Below are 15,846 nucleotides of genomic sequence, written 5' to 3'. Positions count from 1 at the left end.
AAGGTATACATCAATTGTAGAGCATGAAACAAAAACCATCATCTTGGACGCTCATGTATCATAGCAACCATCCCAATCCGGGTCAAAAAAAAGCATGTAAATCTAACAACAATGATCTACCCTTGGGATAGAACAACCCAAGGTGTATAGTGCTACTCAATTAGAGAAAGATCCTCTTAATTGCCTACCAATGATTAGACCTAAACTATGCATAAATCTGCTCACTTTTGAGATTTCAAACCGATTATCTGTCCTTGTAATGCATACATAAATGAGGAAATTAATAGAGGGTCACATTATCTAGCATCATGTAGACTTAACTTCAAGCGGGTTTTCATAAGAGTGGTGATTGGCTTGCAATCAAGCCCAAATCTGCTTAGCAAAATTTGCACTTTGTCTAACATAATGCACTACCGTTATCACACTACATAAATTGAATGCCGAAATAACAAAGCAAAAGTCCATATTGATGTCTCAAATGTTGCATTCAAATTGGCCCTATATGTAAAAATATGTGGCTCATTCGGAATATTGAGCAAGTGAGCAATAAATCATCCATACACACAAAAATGATAAGCTACACATCATCCATACATTTTACATACAAAGTGCTCTCAAGTGGACTATTTTGAAAGCTACATGTAGTCAAATGATTATGCATCTTCTCAAACCAAGCACGCAAAGATTGATTTAAACCACATAATACTTTGTTACACCTTTCTTTTTTTGTCTTTTTTTTACAAAACCATGAGGCTGCATTATATACAATTCCTTGTACAAGTCATCATTCAAGAAAGTCATTTTAATGTTTGGATTGATATACACTCCATTCAAAATAAGTTGCCAATGCACAAATGAAATGAACATTAGTCATACTACAAGTGGGAGAAAAATTTTCTTCATAATCAATGTTCTCTTGTTGAGTATACATTTTTGGGATAAGCATTACCTTATACTACCATCATCTGGATTACGTTTTAGCTTACAAACCCACATTGTACCAATGGTCTTGTTGCCAAAATCCAGTTACATAAAGAACAAGTTATGTTCTTCACAAGTGGATTATATTCATCTTGCATAACAACCATCCAATTTCTTGAATTTTGTGTATCATCAAAGTAGAGGCTCCTCCTTGTCACAAATATTTAAAACAACCAAAGAATAACAATCTGATGCACAAGAAGCATGGAAAGAACCTGAACGAGCACGAATAAACAAAGGTGCATTCACTTCACTATCACCACAAAATCTACACTAGCCATTTTGGCATATACCTCTAGCTTCCTTCTTTTCATTCATACCCTTATTAATTGCATCAGTAACATTTGCATATAAAGAAAACTGACATGCGACATCACTCGAAACTTACGTAGGCCAAATATTTTTGTCATTTGGGCTTATTTGTATTTTTGTCGTTGAAAAGAGACAACAAAGTATTAAAACTGTCATGTGAGCTACACATGTCTCTTTAGTACATGACAACAAGGATTGAATCCTATCTTCCACAAAATCAAGATCTTGAGAAAAGATATATTTTGATTGTTGTTGATATAACCTGTAACCCTTGCTCTTAGTGATGTAACCAACAAAGATGCATTTGGAAGCCTTATCATCCAATTACCTGCATTCTTAATTGCAGCAGTAGAGCATAGGCCGAGAAACTAACAACGCGCAAGTGATGAATAGATGGGTTCTTATCATTCCATGCCTCATATAGAGTCTTAAATTGCAAAGCACTCATAGCAACCTCTAGCTAGAAAGCATGTGGTGAAGCTTGGCTTTTGACCATACATTATGCCATCTCCATAAGTCACCTATTTTTACTCTCAAGAACACCATTTTGTTGAGGTGTATAAGGCACTATACATGGGTGTTTTATTCCACGACTAGCCAAAAATGTTTCAAAATTCTTTTGACATATACTCCTTCCCTTGATCAAAATGGAGGGTGTTCACAATACAGATAGATACATTTTCAATCAATAACAGAAAATATTTGAAGCACATAAACACTTTGGACTTAGCCTTATATGGATATACCCATACATGCTCTGAGTAATCATCAATGAAAGCCATGAACGATGAATGATTACCAAAAGAAGAAGTGTGCATCAAACTGCAAACATCAATATGAACAAGTTGCAGCTTGCAAGTAGCCCGCACTAAACTATCTTTTAAAAACCTAGAACACTTAACTTTTCCCAAAATACAACCCTTCAAAAACATGCTTAGAGGGTGCCTCCAAAGGGGACAATGAGGCAACCATATCATATTTTTACAAATACATCAAACTAGAAAAATTTAGATATAAAAGATGTACATGCCATATTTTAGCATTTGAAACATCTTTAGAATCCGTAAATGCGTTTGCAATGTTTTCCACATACTTTTCATAAGAAATAAGCTTGTATAGCCCATAAGACAATGTACTTGATGCCACCATAGTATCACTTAAACTAAGATCAAGTACATTGCATCTATGATTCACAAAATTTACAATGAGTTCAAGTCTTGCTAATGCAAAACCAAACAATAGATTCTTCTTGATCCCATGCAAAGAAAGTACATTAGCAAGTGTGAAGGAAATACCATTAGCTGTAGTTAGCACAATCTTTCTAACTCTCCGAACTAGATAAGAGGCATAGTTGGCACAAGTGATAGTATTTCCATTAGGGATAACATCAAGAGAAGTAAATAAGCCACGAGGAGCTCTAATATGCTTTGTAGAACCGCTTTCAAAGCACCACACATGTAAATTTGCAACCTCATTTCAACATGCATCATGGACAGAAGGGTCATACTGACACTGTGCACTAAAATCCTAGCATCAACAATCTACAATGGCTGCATTTGGAAAAGATGCACTTTTTTTCTTACGTGACTCTTTAGTATTTAGCTTAGGACATTGCTTTATCAAATGATTGGCAACTGTGCAATAACTACAATGTGTATTTTTATTTCCTATTTTAATAGATCCACCAAACGCAATGTTGTTATGGTTTTCAACCTAAAGAAGGAACATTGGAAGTAACATCATTGTTATTGGTACCTCTTCTTTGTGCAACAACAAAAGCCTCATCAATAGCACGTTGCTTAGCCCTATTTTTTCTTGTGCCATATGCAACAAGTCTCCAAATAGAAGCGAAGGTGTGATACAAATCTGGTAATGTATCTAGGATGGTTTGCACCAATGAATGGCTGAAAATGACTTCACCTATAGTAATGAGTTTCTAATCGATATCTTTGATATGAGCAAAGAAATTGTCCATTCATATGCCTCATGCATGACCTTTGATTCTAGTTGTTTGCCAAAAGTGATTTTTTTGTCTCATTGTGACTCATATGTGTTTATACTTGTATACAAGCCAACTAGAATGTCCTAAGCCTATTTTGCTACTTTGGCTAAACAAATATGGAGAGTAATGGTGCACTTGAAAAACAACACGATCAATGTATGCACCTACGCATCTCTACTATCCCAGTCAGTAGGAGATTTGGAAAGTACTTTAGAGGGGCATATTGAAGAGAGAGAAAAAGTGCATCCAAAGAGAAACTTTGCTACATAACATAGAAAATACACAAAATAAATTGTGAAATAAGAAAAAAAATTCTAAGTTGGGACAATCTTCCATTCTTTGGAATGTAACTTCTTGTTTGTATGTAGTTGGTAGTTCAATATTTGGACCCGCTACCAAGAGACTTTGATAGCCATCAAGTACTAAGTGATAGTGACTTTGCTATACTCCTAAAAGCACCATGATTCTCCCTCCATAAAGAAAGCTTTCAAAACTTATTCTTCGTTTTATTAAAAGGCTATCTTTCGTGTTACTCTTAGAACTATGGCTTCTTCTTCTTCCTGTCCAAAAAGCTCTACAGGTTGCTCTACTCTTTCCCCAACTAATCTTACCATGTCTACTAAGAAGGCCATGCACTAGCATAATCTCTTTCCATTTCAAACTCCCTTGGTGTAGATAATAAATGGCAAGATCACAGTATACACAAAGGTTCTTAGGTTCTCATGTAGCTAAGAAGGAGAAAAAATCCTCTATAAAAATCTTTTTTGTTCCACATGGAAAGTAAGGGTGCTTGATTTTAAAGTGGATGTTGGTAAGAAGACTATAAAAGAGCTTTTAATTCAACACGTTTTCGCTCACTCTCATGTAATTTCTCATGGTGGGAATGTTTGAATGGTACATCATCCACGATGCAACTATAAGTGGATTGTATTGCAATGGCTCCTCTCAGATTTAACTATTATATTCAGCTCTCATATTTATAGATGTTATCCTTCTTTAGTTCTCTTGCATCTAGCTGTTACATTTACAAATGTTTATTCTTCTTTATACGAGGAACGAGAGCCCATGGAGTGCATTATAGGCCTCATCTCTGTAACCCATGATCACATCGATGTCTTAGAATATGTAGGAAGAACTAGAAAGAGCCTTGCATATAAAGGCATATTATATTATGACCACTTATACCAACTCAACCAAAGGAATTAAAAAGAAACATTGGTAAAGGTTTCTCTACTAACCAACTAGAACTCTGTAGACTGGCCAGTTCCCGATACAACATTAAGTGAGGCATTGTAAAGTAAGCTCTATGGAGATGTACAAAGGTCTCTCCAAAACTCTATATCCACAAAATTTATCAAGCTTGCAAATTAATGCCCTATTATTAGTAATTGTTTTTTTCCTTCATAGTGGCCATCTTAGTCCCCATGGTCTCATCTAAATCTAAATCATCTTCAAGGTCGTTCATATACACAAGGTCGTCACCAATCCCTGTCTCTTTCTTCAAGGATATAATTTTGATTTTGGAGCATTGATCGTGTGAGTACATTTACTAATACCACATGTGTAGTTTGTGATGTCACCTAAGTAACGATGTGATCTTTGGTGCATTTGGACTATTAGGACATTGGGATATCAAATAAACTATGCCACATTGATTACATGTGAGTATTGGCATAGTAATGTGCTCCTTTGGCTTGTCTGCACTAGTGTGGCATTTTTTGTAGTCTAATAGGACACTCAACTACACGATGCGGTCCCTCACACTCATATCATTGAGGAGGTGGTCTCTTGGCACTGGGATTGATTTTTTGGCCTCTTGATGCAAGAGGAAATACTTAATAAATAGGCTTGAATTATCCTAATAGTCCTCCATGTAGGATTGTGGACACTCCTCAAGCGCATCGACTCCAAAGGCAATACTAGGGTCTATATCATCCTCACAATCCACACAAGCACTAGATGACTTGCAACCCACTTGGTTCACAAGGGTGACTCTTGGATGCAATGGATGTGGTCCTAACAGTGGAGATGCAACATTTTGGGTTCTAGGGACTATGTGTTGGGATGGCTCAAGATGAGGGGCAGGCATCAATGCAAGAACTTGAGGTGAGTCTTTCCAATCCAAAGGTGGTCTATTTTCCAACACACGTTTAAACACTATGCAATCCTTGGCTTGATGATCATACCTCCCACATGCATTGCAAATCCTATTAAATTTTACTCTAAACGTAGGGCATTCACACTGCACCATTGTTGCTCCCTTCTCGAATACATATGATTGTTTTGTGGAGCACGATTATCTTTAAGAGTTTCTTGAATAGCCTTGGTAAGGTGTGCCAAATTCATCTCAAATATTTTTTGCTATTTAACAAGAGGTTCTATGGTCATTGGCTCATGCCCAATTGCTTGCGAGCTAGCAGACTTTGGCTTTATGGTCATTCATTCATGCACAATTGCTTGCAAGCTAGCAGAATTTGGCTCAACAGACACTCTTTCACATCAAAATGGAGGGACTTAGTGAGCAGAATATTTAAATCTACAACCTACAAGGAGAAAAATAAACTTGAAAACAATGCTACTACTCATAAAGTTTTTAGGGTAGCACCTTCACCTGCACTATCTTTCACACTCTTTTCTGAACTTCCACGAGAGTATAAATCACTCTCAGCTGATCTCACAAGCTCACATTGAATTCTTACAAAGCTTGCAAGCTTTCTTGATCTCTTAATTGCCGAGAGCGAGCAAGCTATCGCCTCAAAGCTCTCAATGTTGTAGTGCTCCCCGTCATCGCCAAGTCGTCGCTCTGATACCAATTGTGCGTGCATGAATGCAGTGCATGTGCACACACACACACACACACACACACACACACACACAGAAGAGGAAGAAGAAGAAGAAGAGAAATTTAACCTCGTAGGCAACTATCCCAAGAGACCGTAAAGGTTTATCCAACGAGGAGAGTTGAACTCAAGCCCTGTTATTCGAGAGGGAAATGGCATAACCAATCTATCACACTTGTGTGATACAAAGGTTATACCATTTTCCTCTTTTTATTAGCACGTACACACACACCCCCGAGAGAGAGAGAGAGAGAGAGAGAGAGAGAACACAAGATGTGGTGGAGCAACTGGCCACAATGTGTGTGTGTGTGTGTGTGTGTGTGTGTGTGTGTGTGTGTGTGTGTGTGTGTGAGAGAGAGAGAGAGAGAGAGAGAGAGAGAGAGAGAGAGAGAGAACCCCTTATTCTTCTATTTAATAAAGAATAAGATGTGTTCAAGTGATGGGCGATTGGACGCCTCTTGCTTGTTCGACCCAGGTAAGAGGCACACCGCCTTTACCTCAACATTCAAAATAGTCCACCTGAGAGAACTTTGTATGTAAAATGTGTAGATGATGTGTATCTTATCGTTGTTGTGTGTATAAATGGTCTACTTCTCACTTGATCACTAGTCCGAATGAGCCACATATTGTTAGATTTAGGGCTAATTTGAATGCTACATTTGAGACATAAAACTTGGCACTTTTGCTTTGTTATTTGGGCAGTCAATTTATGTATTGTGATAAAGGTATTACATTATGTTAGACAAAGTATGTGCAAAATTTTCTAAGCAGATTTGGACTTGATTGCAAGCCAATCACCACTCCTATGAAAACACGCTTGAAGTTAAGCCTACATGATGCTAGAGAATATTACCCTCTACCAGACAACTGATTGCCTCATTTATGTATGCATTACAAGGCCAGATATTCTATTTGTAGTACAAGTGAGCAGATTTATACATAGCTGAGGGTCTAAGCATTAGTAGGCAATTAAGAGGATCTTTCGCTACCTGAGTGGCACTATACACCTTGGGTTGTTATATCCCAAGGGGAGATCATTATTGTTAGATTTACATTCTTTTTTTGACCCGAATTGGGATGGTTGCTATGATACACGAGTGTCCAAGCATGGTTTTTGTTTCATGCTTGACAATTCATGTATACCTTGGTTGAGTAAGAAGAAACCTACTGTGGACCCCACATCTAGCTATGAGGCTAAGTATGGGGTAGCTTTCACAGCTACGGTTGAGTGCGTGTGGCTCAGACACCTTATAGTTGATTAGGGAGTTGGGGACATGAGTTTAGCACTCTCAACTACACTGACAGCTAGAGCGCATGGACAGTTGCAAGGAACCCAGTCTTTCATGATAAGCACATTGAGTTGCGTTATCACTATGTACATGAGAAACGCTTAATTGGAGAGATCAGCTTGGTTTATGTGCCCCAACCTTGCAAATCTATTCACAAAGGCATTGCCCCATGAGAAGTTCAAATCTTTTCACAAAGCTTTGGGCTTGCTTCCTTTGTGAATTGATAATGTCCACAGGGCATGGCATTTTCCTATACTCTATGTACTAGCCCTCGTTCATAGTATCAATTCCAAGGGAAATTTGTTGCCATGTATATGGTAGTGATGTGCGTGAACACACTTAGGACTGTCGATACATTTATTTTTCTTTCGTTAGGAGGTGTTTTTTTCACGCTTTGCATACACGTCCATCAATTTAGGGCTAACTTATCACACACACACACACACACACACACACACACACACACACATAGTAATGTATCATTTGTTGTGTGACTTGAGTTTCTTCTCCATCTCCAAGTTGTGTGTGCATTCCTACAACCCTAACTCCGGCAAGGTGTCTTTCTTTGTTTAAGACTAAGGCATAACAATGAATTCATTACCTTAAAGTTTATATAGACTCAAGAGCTTCTCATGTTATTGTGGATGCGATGTCATGGTTTACTCTCCTATTCTCAATGTGCCTATCTAAGGGAATCCTTGTATCATTCTCTTAAGGATTTGCTCATTAAATACATCCACATAGCCACAAATACTCAGTTGGTAGTAACTTTCACATCACCTCGTAGTTCTAGAATTATCCTCCTCATTGTCTGTTTCATCCTTGGTCCTTTCATTTTTTGTAGCAATCTTGTATTATGTCAAAGCATTGGCCACAATGGCTTGTGTTAGGGAGCACCAAAAGTGAATCAAGCGGTGTGATTGCCCTTTAAGTACCTTGCAAGCACCACCTGAAAATTATTTGATGAAGAACAAGCAAGTAGGAAAGCAATTTGAAGCACATCTACAACAGGTGGAGGTCCACTGACAGAGTTGCTCGGCATGTGCAAAGACTTATCAATTTGAGTGGTGACTGGTTAAGTAGAGTGGTCAACCATTAGTTGTGTGAGAGCACACGAGGCACGGTCAAAAACCTGCCAGGCAATTCTATGGGCTTTTGAGGGGCTAGATCAACTATTGTTGGGTGTTGAGCCTAATGCTTTGTTGCTCATGCCAACGTTTTAAAAACAGGTATATGAGTAAATCTAACGGAGATCAAGAGCAAAATAGACTCACAAAGTCAAAGCCACGTAAACAAGTTTATAAAGTTTATTGTCCATAAACCCTACTGTTGGGACTTGTATTTTTCCTTCTGTTTTGTTCTGTTAATTTAATACACTTTTCTCAACAAAAAAAAAAACTGACATGCAGAGTAATCATAGCACGCCTAGCCCATTTGTTGGGAGACAATTTGATCCCGTGGCAATAGCAGAAGAGTGGGGCGACGGGACGATGTGCCACTATTTGGTGAAGGTAAGAACCACGCGCGCGGGCGCGCACACACTCGATTCGTTTTCTCTCCAAGCACTACTGGTTTCGTGTTCATAGAGAAGCGCCATGAAAACAGCATTATCAGTTACAGAAGTAAACATGGAGAAGAAGAGAATGAGTCTTTCTTTCGTGAGCTCACTTAAAGACTGTGCTAAAAAGAAGGATTTGTCCCAAGGCACTAGGATACATGCTCATGTTTGCGATTGTGGGTTACTAGAAAACAACACATACTTAGGCAGCATGTTAGTCAGTATGTATGTCAAGTGCGGCGTACTTCAGAAAGCACAAAAAGTGCTTAAGGAGCTACCCGTGCGGAATGTTGTCTGTTGGAATTCATTGATTGCGGGATATGTCCAACAGGGGCAGGGCCAGGAAGCTCTGGACTTTGTTCAGCAGATGCAGCACGAGGGCATCTCTCCAGATGCATTCACGTACGCTTGCATCTTGAAAGCATGTGGCACTACTCAGGACGCTGTTATGGGTAAAAAATTTCACGATGATATTGTTAGTCATGGGCTGTTGAAAAAAGACGTCGTGCTTGGCACTGCCTTGGTCGACATGTATGCCAAATGTGGTCTACTCCAGAAAGCACAAAAAGTGCTTGAGGAGCTGCATGTCCGGAATGTTTTTTCCTGGACTGCATTGATTGCAGGATATGCGGAACAGGGGCGGGGCCGGGAAGCTCTGGGCTGTTTTCAGCGGATGCAAAGAGAGGGCATCTCTCCAAGTGCATTTACCTATGTTTCCATCTTGAAGGTATGTGGCATTATGCAAGACGCTGATATGGGAAAAAGAATTCATGATGATATTGTTAGTCAGGGGCTGTTGCAAAAAGGCGTTGTGCTTGGCACTGCCTTGGTCAACATGTATGTGAAATGTGGTGTACTGCAGAAGGCACAAAAAGTGCTTGAGGAGCTTCCTGTCCGAAATGTCATATCTTGGAGTGCATTGATTATGGGATATGCCCAACAGGGGCAAGGTCAGGAAGCCATAGGCTGTTTTCAGCGGATGCAAAGAGAGGGCATTTCTCCAAATGCAATCACCTATTCTTGCATCTTGATGGCATGTGGCACTACGCAAGATGCTGAAATGGGCAAAAAAATTCACGATGATATTGTTAGTCAGAAGCTGTTGCAAAAAGACATCGTGCTTGGCACTGCCTTGGTCAGCATGTATGCCAAATGTGGTCTACTTCAGAGAGCACAAAAAGTGCTTGAGGAACTTCCTGTTCGGAATGTCGCCTCTTGGAGTGCATTGATTACGGGATATGCCCAACAGGGGCAAGGTCAGGAAGCCATAGGCTGTTTTCAGCTAATGCGAAGCGAGGGCATCTCTCCAAATGCAATCACCTACGTTTGCATCTTGAAGGCATGTGGCATTATGCAAGACGCTGAAATGGGAAAAAGAATTCACGATGATATTGTTAGTCAAGGGCTGTTGAAAAAAAACATCCTACTCGGCAATGCCTTGATCGACATGTATGCCAAATGTGATGCACTTCAGAAAGCACAAAAAGTGCTTGAGGAGCTTCCTGTCCGGGATGTCGTCTCTTGGAATTCACTGATTGTAGGATATGCCCAACAGGGGCAGGGCCAGGAAGCTCTGGACTGCTTTCGGCAAATGCAAAGTGAAGGCATCTCTCCAGATGCAATCACCTACACTTACATCTTGAAGGCATGTGGCACTACACAAAATGCTGATATGGGAAGCAGAATTCATGATGATATTGTTAGTCAGGGGCTGTTGAAACAAAACATCAATCTTGGCAATGCCTTGATCGACATGTATGCCAGATGTGGTGTATTTCAGAAAGCACAAAAACTGCTTGAGGAGCTTCCCGTCCAGGATGTCGTCTCTTGGAATGCACTGATTGTGGGCTATGCCCAGCAGGGGCAGGGCCAGGAAGCTCTGGGCTGTTTTCAACGAATGCAAAGCACTGGCATCTCCCCAGATGCAATCACATATGCTTTCATCTTGAGGGTATGTGGCACTATGCAAGACGCTGACATGGGCAAAAGAATTCATGATGATATTATCAGTGAGGGGTTACTGAAAAAAGAGGTTGTGCTTGGCTCTGCTCTGGTCGACATGTATGCCAAATGTGGTGCACTTCAGAAGGCACAAAAAGTGCTTGAGGAGCTGCCTTTCCGGAATGTCGTCTCTTGGAGTGCATTGATTGCAGGATATACCCAACAGGGGCACGGCCAGAATGCTCTGGGCTGTTTTCAGCGGATGCAAAGAGAGGGCATCTCTCCAAATGCAATCACCTATGCTTGCATCTTGAAGGCATGTGGAACTATGCGAGACTCTGATATGGGCAAAAGAATTCACAATGATATTGTTAGTCAGGGGCTGTTGCAAAAAAACATCGTGCTTGGCAATGCCTTAATTGACATGTATGCCAAATCTGGAGTACTTCAGAAAGCACAAAAAGTTATGTTGGAGCTTCCTGTCCGCAATGTCAACTCTTGGAATGCATTGATTGCAGGATATGCCGAACGAGGGCAGGGCCAGGAAGCGCTGGGCTGTTTTCAGCGGATGCGAAGTGAGGCCGTCTCTCCAGATGAGCGCACCTATGCTTTGGTCTTGAAGGCTATGCTTACATCTTGAAGGCATTTGGCATTACGCACGACGCTGACATGTGCCAAAAAAATCACAATGAAATTCTTAATGAGGAGTTGCTTATAGTGCTAGCAATGCAAAAAATAGAGCTTTGGAATGTTTTGAGATGACAAGAGAGGGTTGCTTGTGGAGAAAAAAGAAACACAGAGAAGGTAGCTTGCATATCTCTTGCACAACACATATGCCTTATCTGTTTCTCTAGACTCATTGAGTCTCTCTCTCTCTCTCATGCATATATAGAAGTGCTTCTCCGTTGCTTCAGTGTATCAATGTGATTGGGCAAGCCAGGCATGAGTATAATCGTGTTGATGTTGGCAGTAGGTCCATGGGCACGGGCATCCATGTTTGATTTGCATAGACCACATGCTCAAGACTCCAACCATTTGACCACAGAGGGGTTTCACAGGCATGGCAGCAAGTTTACCTGTTGTGCCTTCTTATGAACTCTTCCAGCTTGCATCAATGCAGCCATCTAAGCCATTTGAATAATGTGCTTGCTTTAGACTACTAGTCTTTCTTGGTTAGCCTGTCATGATTCTTGATAATGACAAGGACAAAGGTAGTATGATTAATAAAAGGATGACGCTGTCTGCAACATGGGAGCCTTGAACAGCATACGATGATGTTGCTTTAAATTAATGATTGTGGAGCATGCCACGTGGAGCAAGCTAGTGCTTCATTTTGGAGAATTGTTTGAATTGTTTTAGGCCAACCAAGTTGTGAATCAAAAACAGTTTGTTTGCATATAGTAATGATAGCATAGAGAAATGCAAAAATTAACTTGGACTACTGACCTCATTGAGTAGGCGTGCCTCCGAGTGCGCAAGGCAAAGAACATAAGCTACAAGAAAAATTATGGACTTTTTTTCATGCAATGAGGAAAGGACACAAACTACAAACCATATGTAGTGTGTGAGATAAAAGAGTGCCATACAGAAGTATGGTGGAGTGTCAAAAGTATGGTGGAGAGTCACCATTGTCTCCCCAAAAAATTATAAGAAATAGAAGCTATGCCCTGCCTCGTAGTCTAGTTGCGTGGTCCAAGCAAACACAGATATGAAGATTTGGATGCAGATAACGAACGTTTACGACTTGATAACATAGAGTTTTGTCCATTGATTTGTAGATCCTTCCGTTGCAACCCTATTGGCTACAGACATGACGGCCACTCTTCAAGGTTGTGTGCAGCCAATCTTTCCTTGTATTGTGTACAATGCTTTTGCTAGATATTGTGTAGGGTAAACCCTCTGAAGTACAAAGAAATGGCAAAGCTCTTAACAAGAGCTATGGTTCTCTGTTTTGAGCGGGATTTAATTCAAAAGACAATTGCAGGTGTACAAAACATAATGGGCATGGTGGCATACGATCCGATAATGAGCATAAAAATTTTGAGAAGTGTTTTGACTCAGCCGGAATAGAGTCCACTTGGGACACAGTCACACCATTAAAAGTGTAGCTCTCGCTTAGAATTGAGCCCAGAAACCCTCCAATTAGCTTAAGGCATGCCATGCTAGCCATCCAAGCGGTCATGCTTTCTTGTCCTTGTATGGGGCCCCACTAGTCCTTATTTTTTGTCCTTGATTTGGAGCATGTCCATGTACTAGTCTCTTTACCCTAACCTATGTTGTTTTCTCTGAAACAGTATCTCCAGTCACAACTAAAACTTGGTTCTCAAGACTGCTCTAGCCATATCATTTTTTACCCTGTAAACGGGAAGACTTTGTCTCTGCTCTTGTAGTGATAGCTTTGACTACTGCTAAAATGTGGGTGTGTTGTCATACACAAAGAATCCTTACACACCATGAAGTTTCTAAGCAAGATGCCACTCTTCTATTTCTGGCATGGGATCTTCCCAAGGACGGTTCAGATTCTTTGGGATAGAATGAAGCACAGTCATTTTCTGCTGCTCTTGGAGATCTCTCCTCTTTTTGGCTAAAGTAGATTGTCGTTGCAGCTCTCTGAAGTGAACCATCCCGATTTCATACAATTTTCACAGGTGACACATCAATGGAGTAATTATTTTGCCCTCTTAGGAAGGTTGGTTCATCCTCATTGAGCTCAATTCCAAGCTCCTCTTTAGCTCCTTCATCTTGATACAAGAGTCAGCACAATAAGTGGGGTAATGCCTCACATTCAAGACCCCTGGTTCTATTAGTTGCTTAGCTTCCCATCCCTCACGTCAACTCATCTCTTTAGTGGTGGCCTAGAACAGCCATTTTCATCCTCCTCTGTGATGATAATCCCAAAAATCCCTTTGCGACTTGATGAAGGATGATTTATACTAGAGGGACTAAATTCCTCATCCAAACAGCTGCTTTACTTCAATAGAAGGTCTTGCCCTGTCTTTTGATCCACATCCCTCTCTGAGAGGTTAATTTTATTCTTAGTCATGAAACAATCTTAACCCGTATCTTTTCACAACATCATTTGCATCAACAATCATGTGTAGCAATTTATGGCACACCACAACCCCTTCCTTTCGATCACGAGGCCCACAAGCTGCACAAAGTAGCCATGATCCGTGACTTGTGAAACATTACCTCAGTAAACATTGAACAACTCAAGTTCCTGTGGTTGATGCCGTTTTGAAGAGCTAGGAATTATATCAACCATCCATCCTGCTCAGGTCTGGTGCGTTCATCATTGTCGTCACTGCCAGCATATTCATTGTATCCATCCATGCGATCATCGTGCTATTTGTGAGTCCTTTCACCGTCCCTATGGTTATGATGTCTTCTATATCTGTCCTTTGTCATAGTCTGTTCATCTTTCATACCTTCTCTCATATCGACCATGTCTTCCGAGATCTCCATCATCTTTAAAAGCTCTAGATGCACTGACAGTCAACATAGGCGATCAAAAAAGCATGGAGCATGACACGATGCACCTACAGACGTTATCCAGCGTCGTTGGATATCCTGGGCAGTGCCTGAGTTAACAGTGCAACTGATTACAAAAGCATCAAGTGACAAGCATTGTAACCATACAATAACTTCTATATCGGTCCTCTGTCATGGTCAATTTGTCTCTGATACCATCTTTCATATCGATCATGTCTTTAGAGATCTCCATCATCATGTTCGATGATGTCGAATGGCTATGGTGAAAAAATGAACAGCGAAAACCTGCTCAACCGTGCAGGATCACGAAGATACCAACAAGCCCATCCACTAAAAAGCAACTGACATCTGAAGCAGAGTCATCACCACTTCTGCAGCCTCATCCACAATATAAACAGATGGTTTTGTACACAGGACTCAAATTTTATTTTTATATGCAACTATAATTGTCATGATCGACTTGAACCAGCTTTGGAAAAAAAGCCGTGGATGCCCTCTCACCTCCAGTGTCAAGTCATGAGTTGAAGAGCAACATGGTCATACTTTTTGCCTGCTGTTGTTGATCAGGAGTTGAAGAACGACATGTGAGGCTTCTTGCCTTCTCTACCCACTTCATGGACTTCAGAAGAGTATGCCTTATCTCTTGTATCATCAAGGCACTCTTTAACGAACCACTGCATATGTACTTGCTAGAGTAGCAGACATGGTAAGGTAGATTACAAGTGCTTTTGTTGCTCTCATAAGGGTTCTTGGCATGAATTCAAAGTTTTTCACGAGTAGTGGGTATCAGACCAAGAGTGCAATACAACTTGGATGGGTGGAGCGTCGTTGAGGAGGTGGCAAGCTGAGGTTTTTGTAAATTCCTCCACAGTGGATGAGGACAATGGAAAGCTTCCATACCACTGGATAAGAACAATACAAAAACTCCCTTCAAGCAAGACACTAGTAACAATTGGGCCATGGTTACTTTGCTACACTATCGATTGGTTTTTGACAGGAGAAAGTGCGGCCAATCAGGTAATTCTTTGAGAGTGCAAGTGGGCATTAAAGATTAATTAAGCAACACATCTTTCGATAGATATGGAGTCTCCAATACAAGAGTTTTGTATGCGTTCGCTCTGGGAATTGTCCAACGCATTAGCTGCACTAAGTGCAAAAGCAAAAGCCTTCAATACCACGAGCTTGTCAACATAGGAGCTTGAAGATCATGATACAATTTGATCATTATACATGGCAACACATAGCTTCATAGATGAAGGTCTTCAAATCTATGAGACAAAAACCAAGTATATGCTTTATCAAGTGTCTTTCCAACCTTCCTAGCCATGTCAAGGGTTGAATTAGTTGACATAGTTGATCATATCAAACAATGCCCTATGCAACAAATGCAATTGTTGAGATGAGAGAACAAAGGGAATGCCCTGTGATTCA

At 40.4% G+C, this 15,846-nt stretch overlaps 1 protein-coding gene across 1 annotated transcript; it reads left to right on the top strand.

The window, feature by feature from the left end:
• The first annotated feature begins 8,807 nt into the window (after positions 1 to 8,807).
• Positions 8,808 to 12,767, top strand: LOC147459233 (pentatricopeptide repeat-containing protein At3g09040, mitochondrial-like). Its single transcript, XM_086510534.1, has one exon. It carries the CDS (start codon positions 9,020 to 9,022, stop codon positions 11,561 to 11,563), a length of 2,544 nt encoding a protein of 847 aa, XP_086366660.1. The 5' UTR covers positions 8,808 to 9,019; the 3' UTR covers positions 11,564 to 12,767.
• The last annotated feature ends 3,079 nt before the right edge of the window (positions 12,768 to 15,846 follow it).

Source organism: Adiantum capillus-veneris, chromosome 4, assembly GCF_014529385.1.
Source record: "Adiantum capillus-veneris isolate H3 chromosome 4, ASM1452938v2, whole genome shotgun sequence".
In the NCBI taxonomy this organism is placed as follows: Eukaryota; Viridiplantae; Streptophyta; class Polypodiopsida; order Polypodiales; family Pteridaceae; genus Adiantum; species Adiantum capillus-veneris.
The sequence above is the reverse complement of the archived record's forward strand: the minus strand, read 5'-3'. Positions and strand labels throughout refer to the sequence as shown.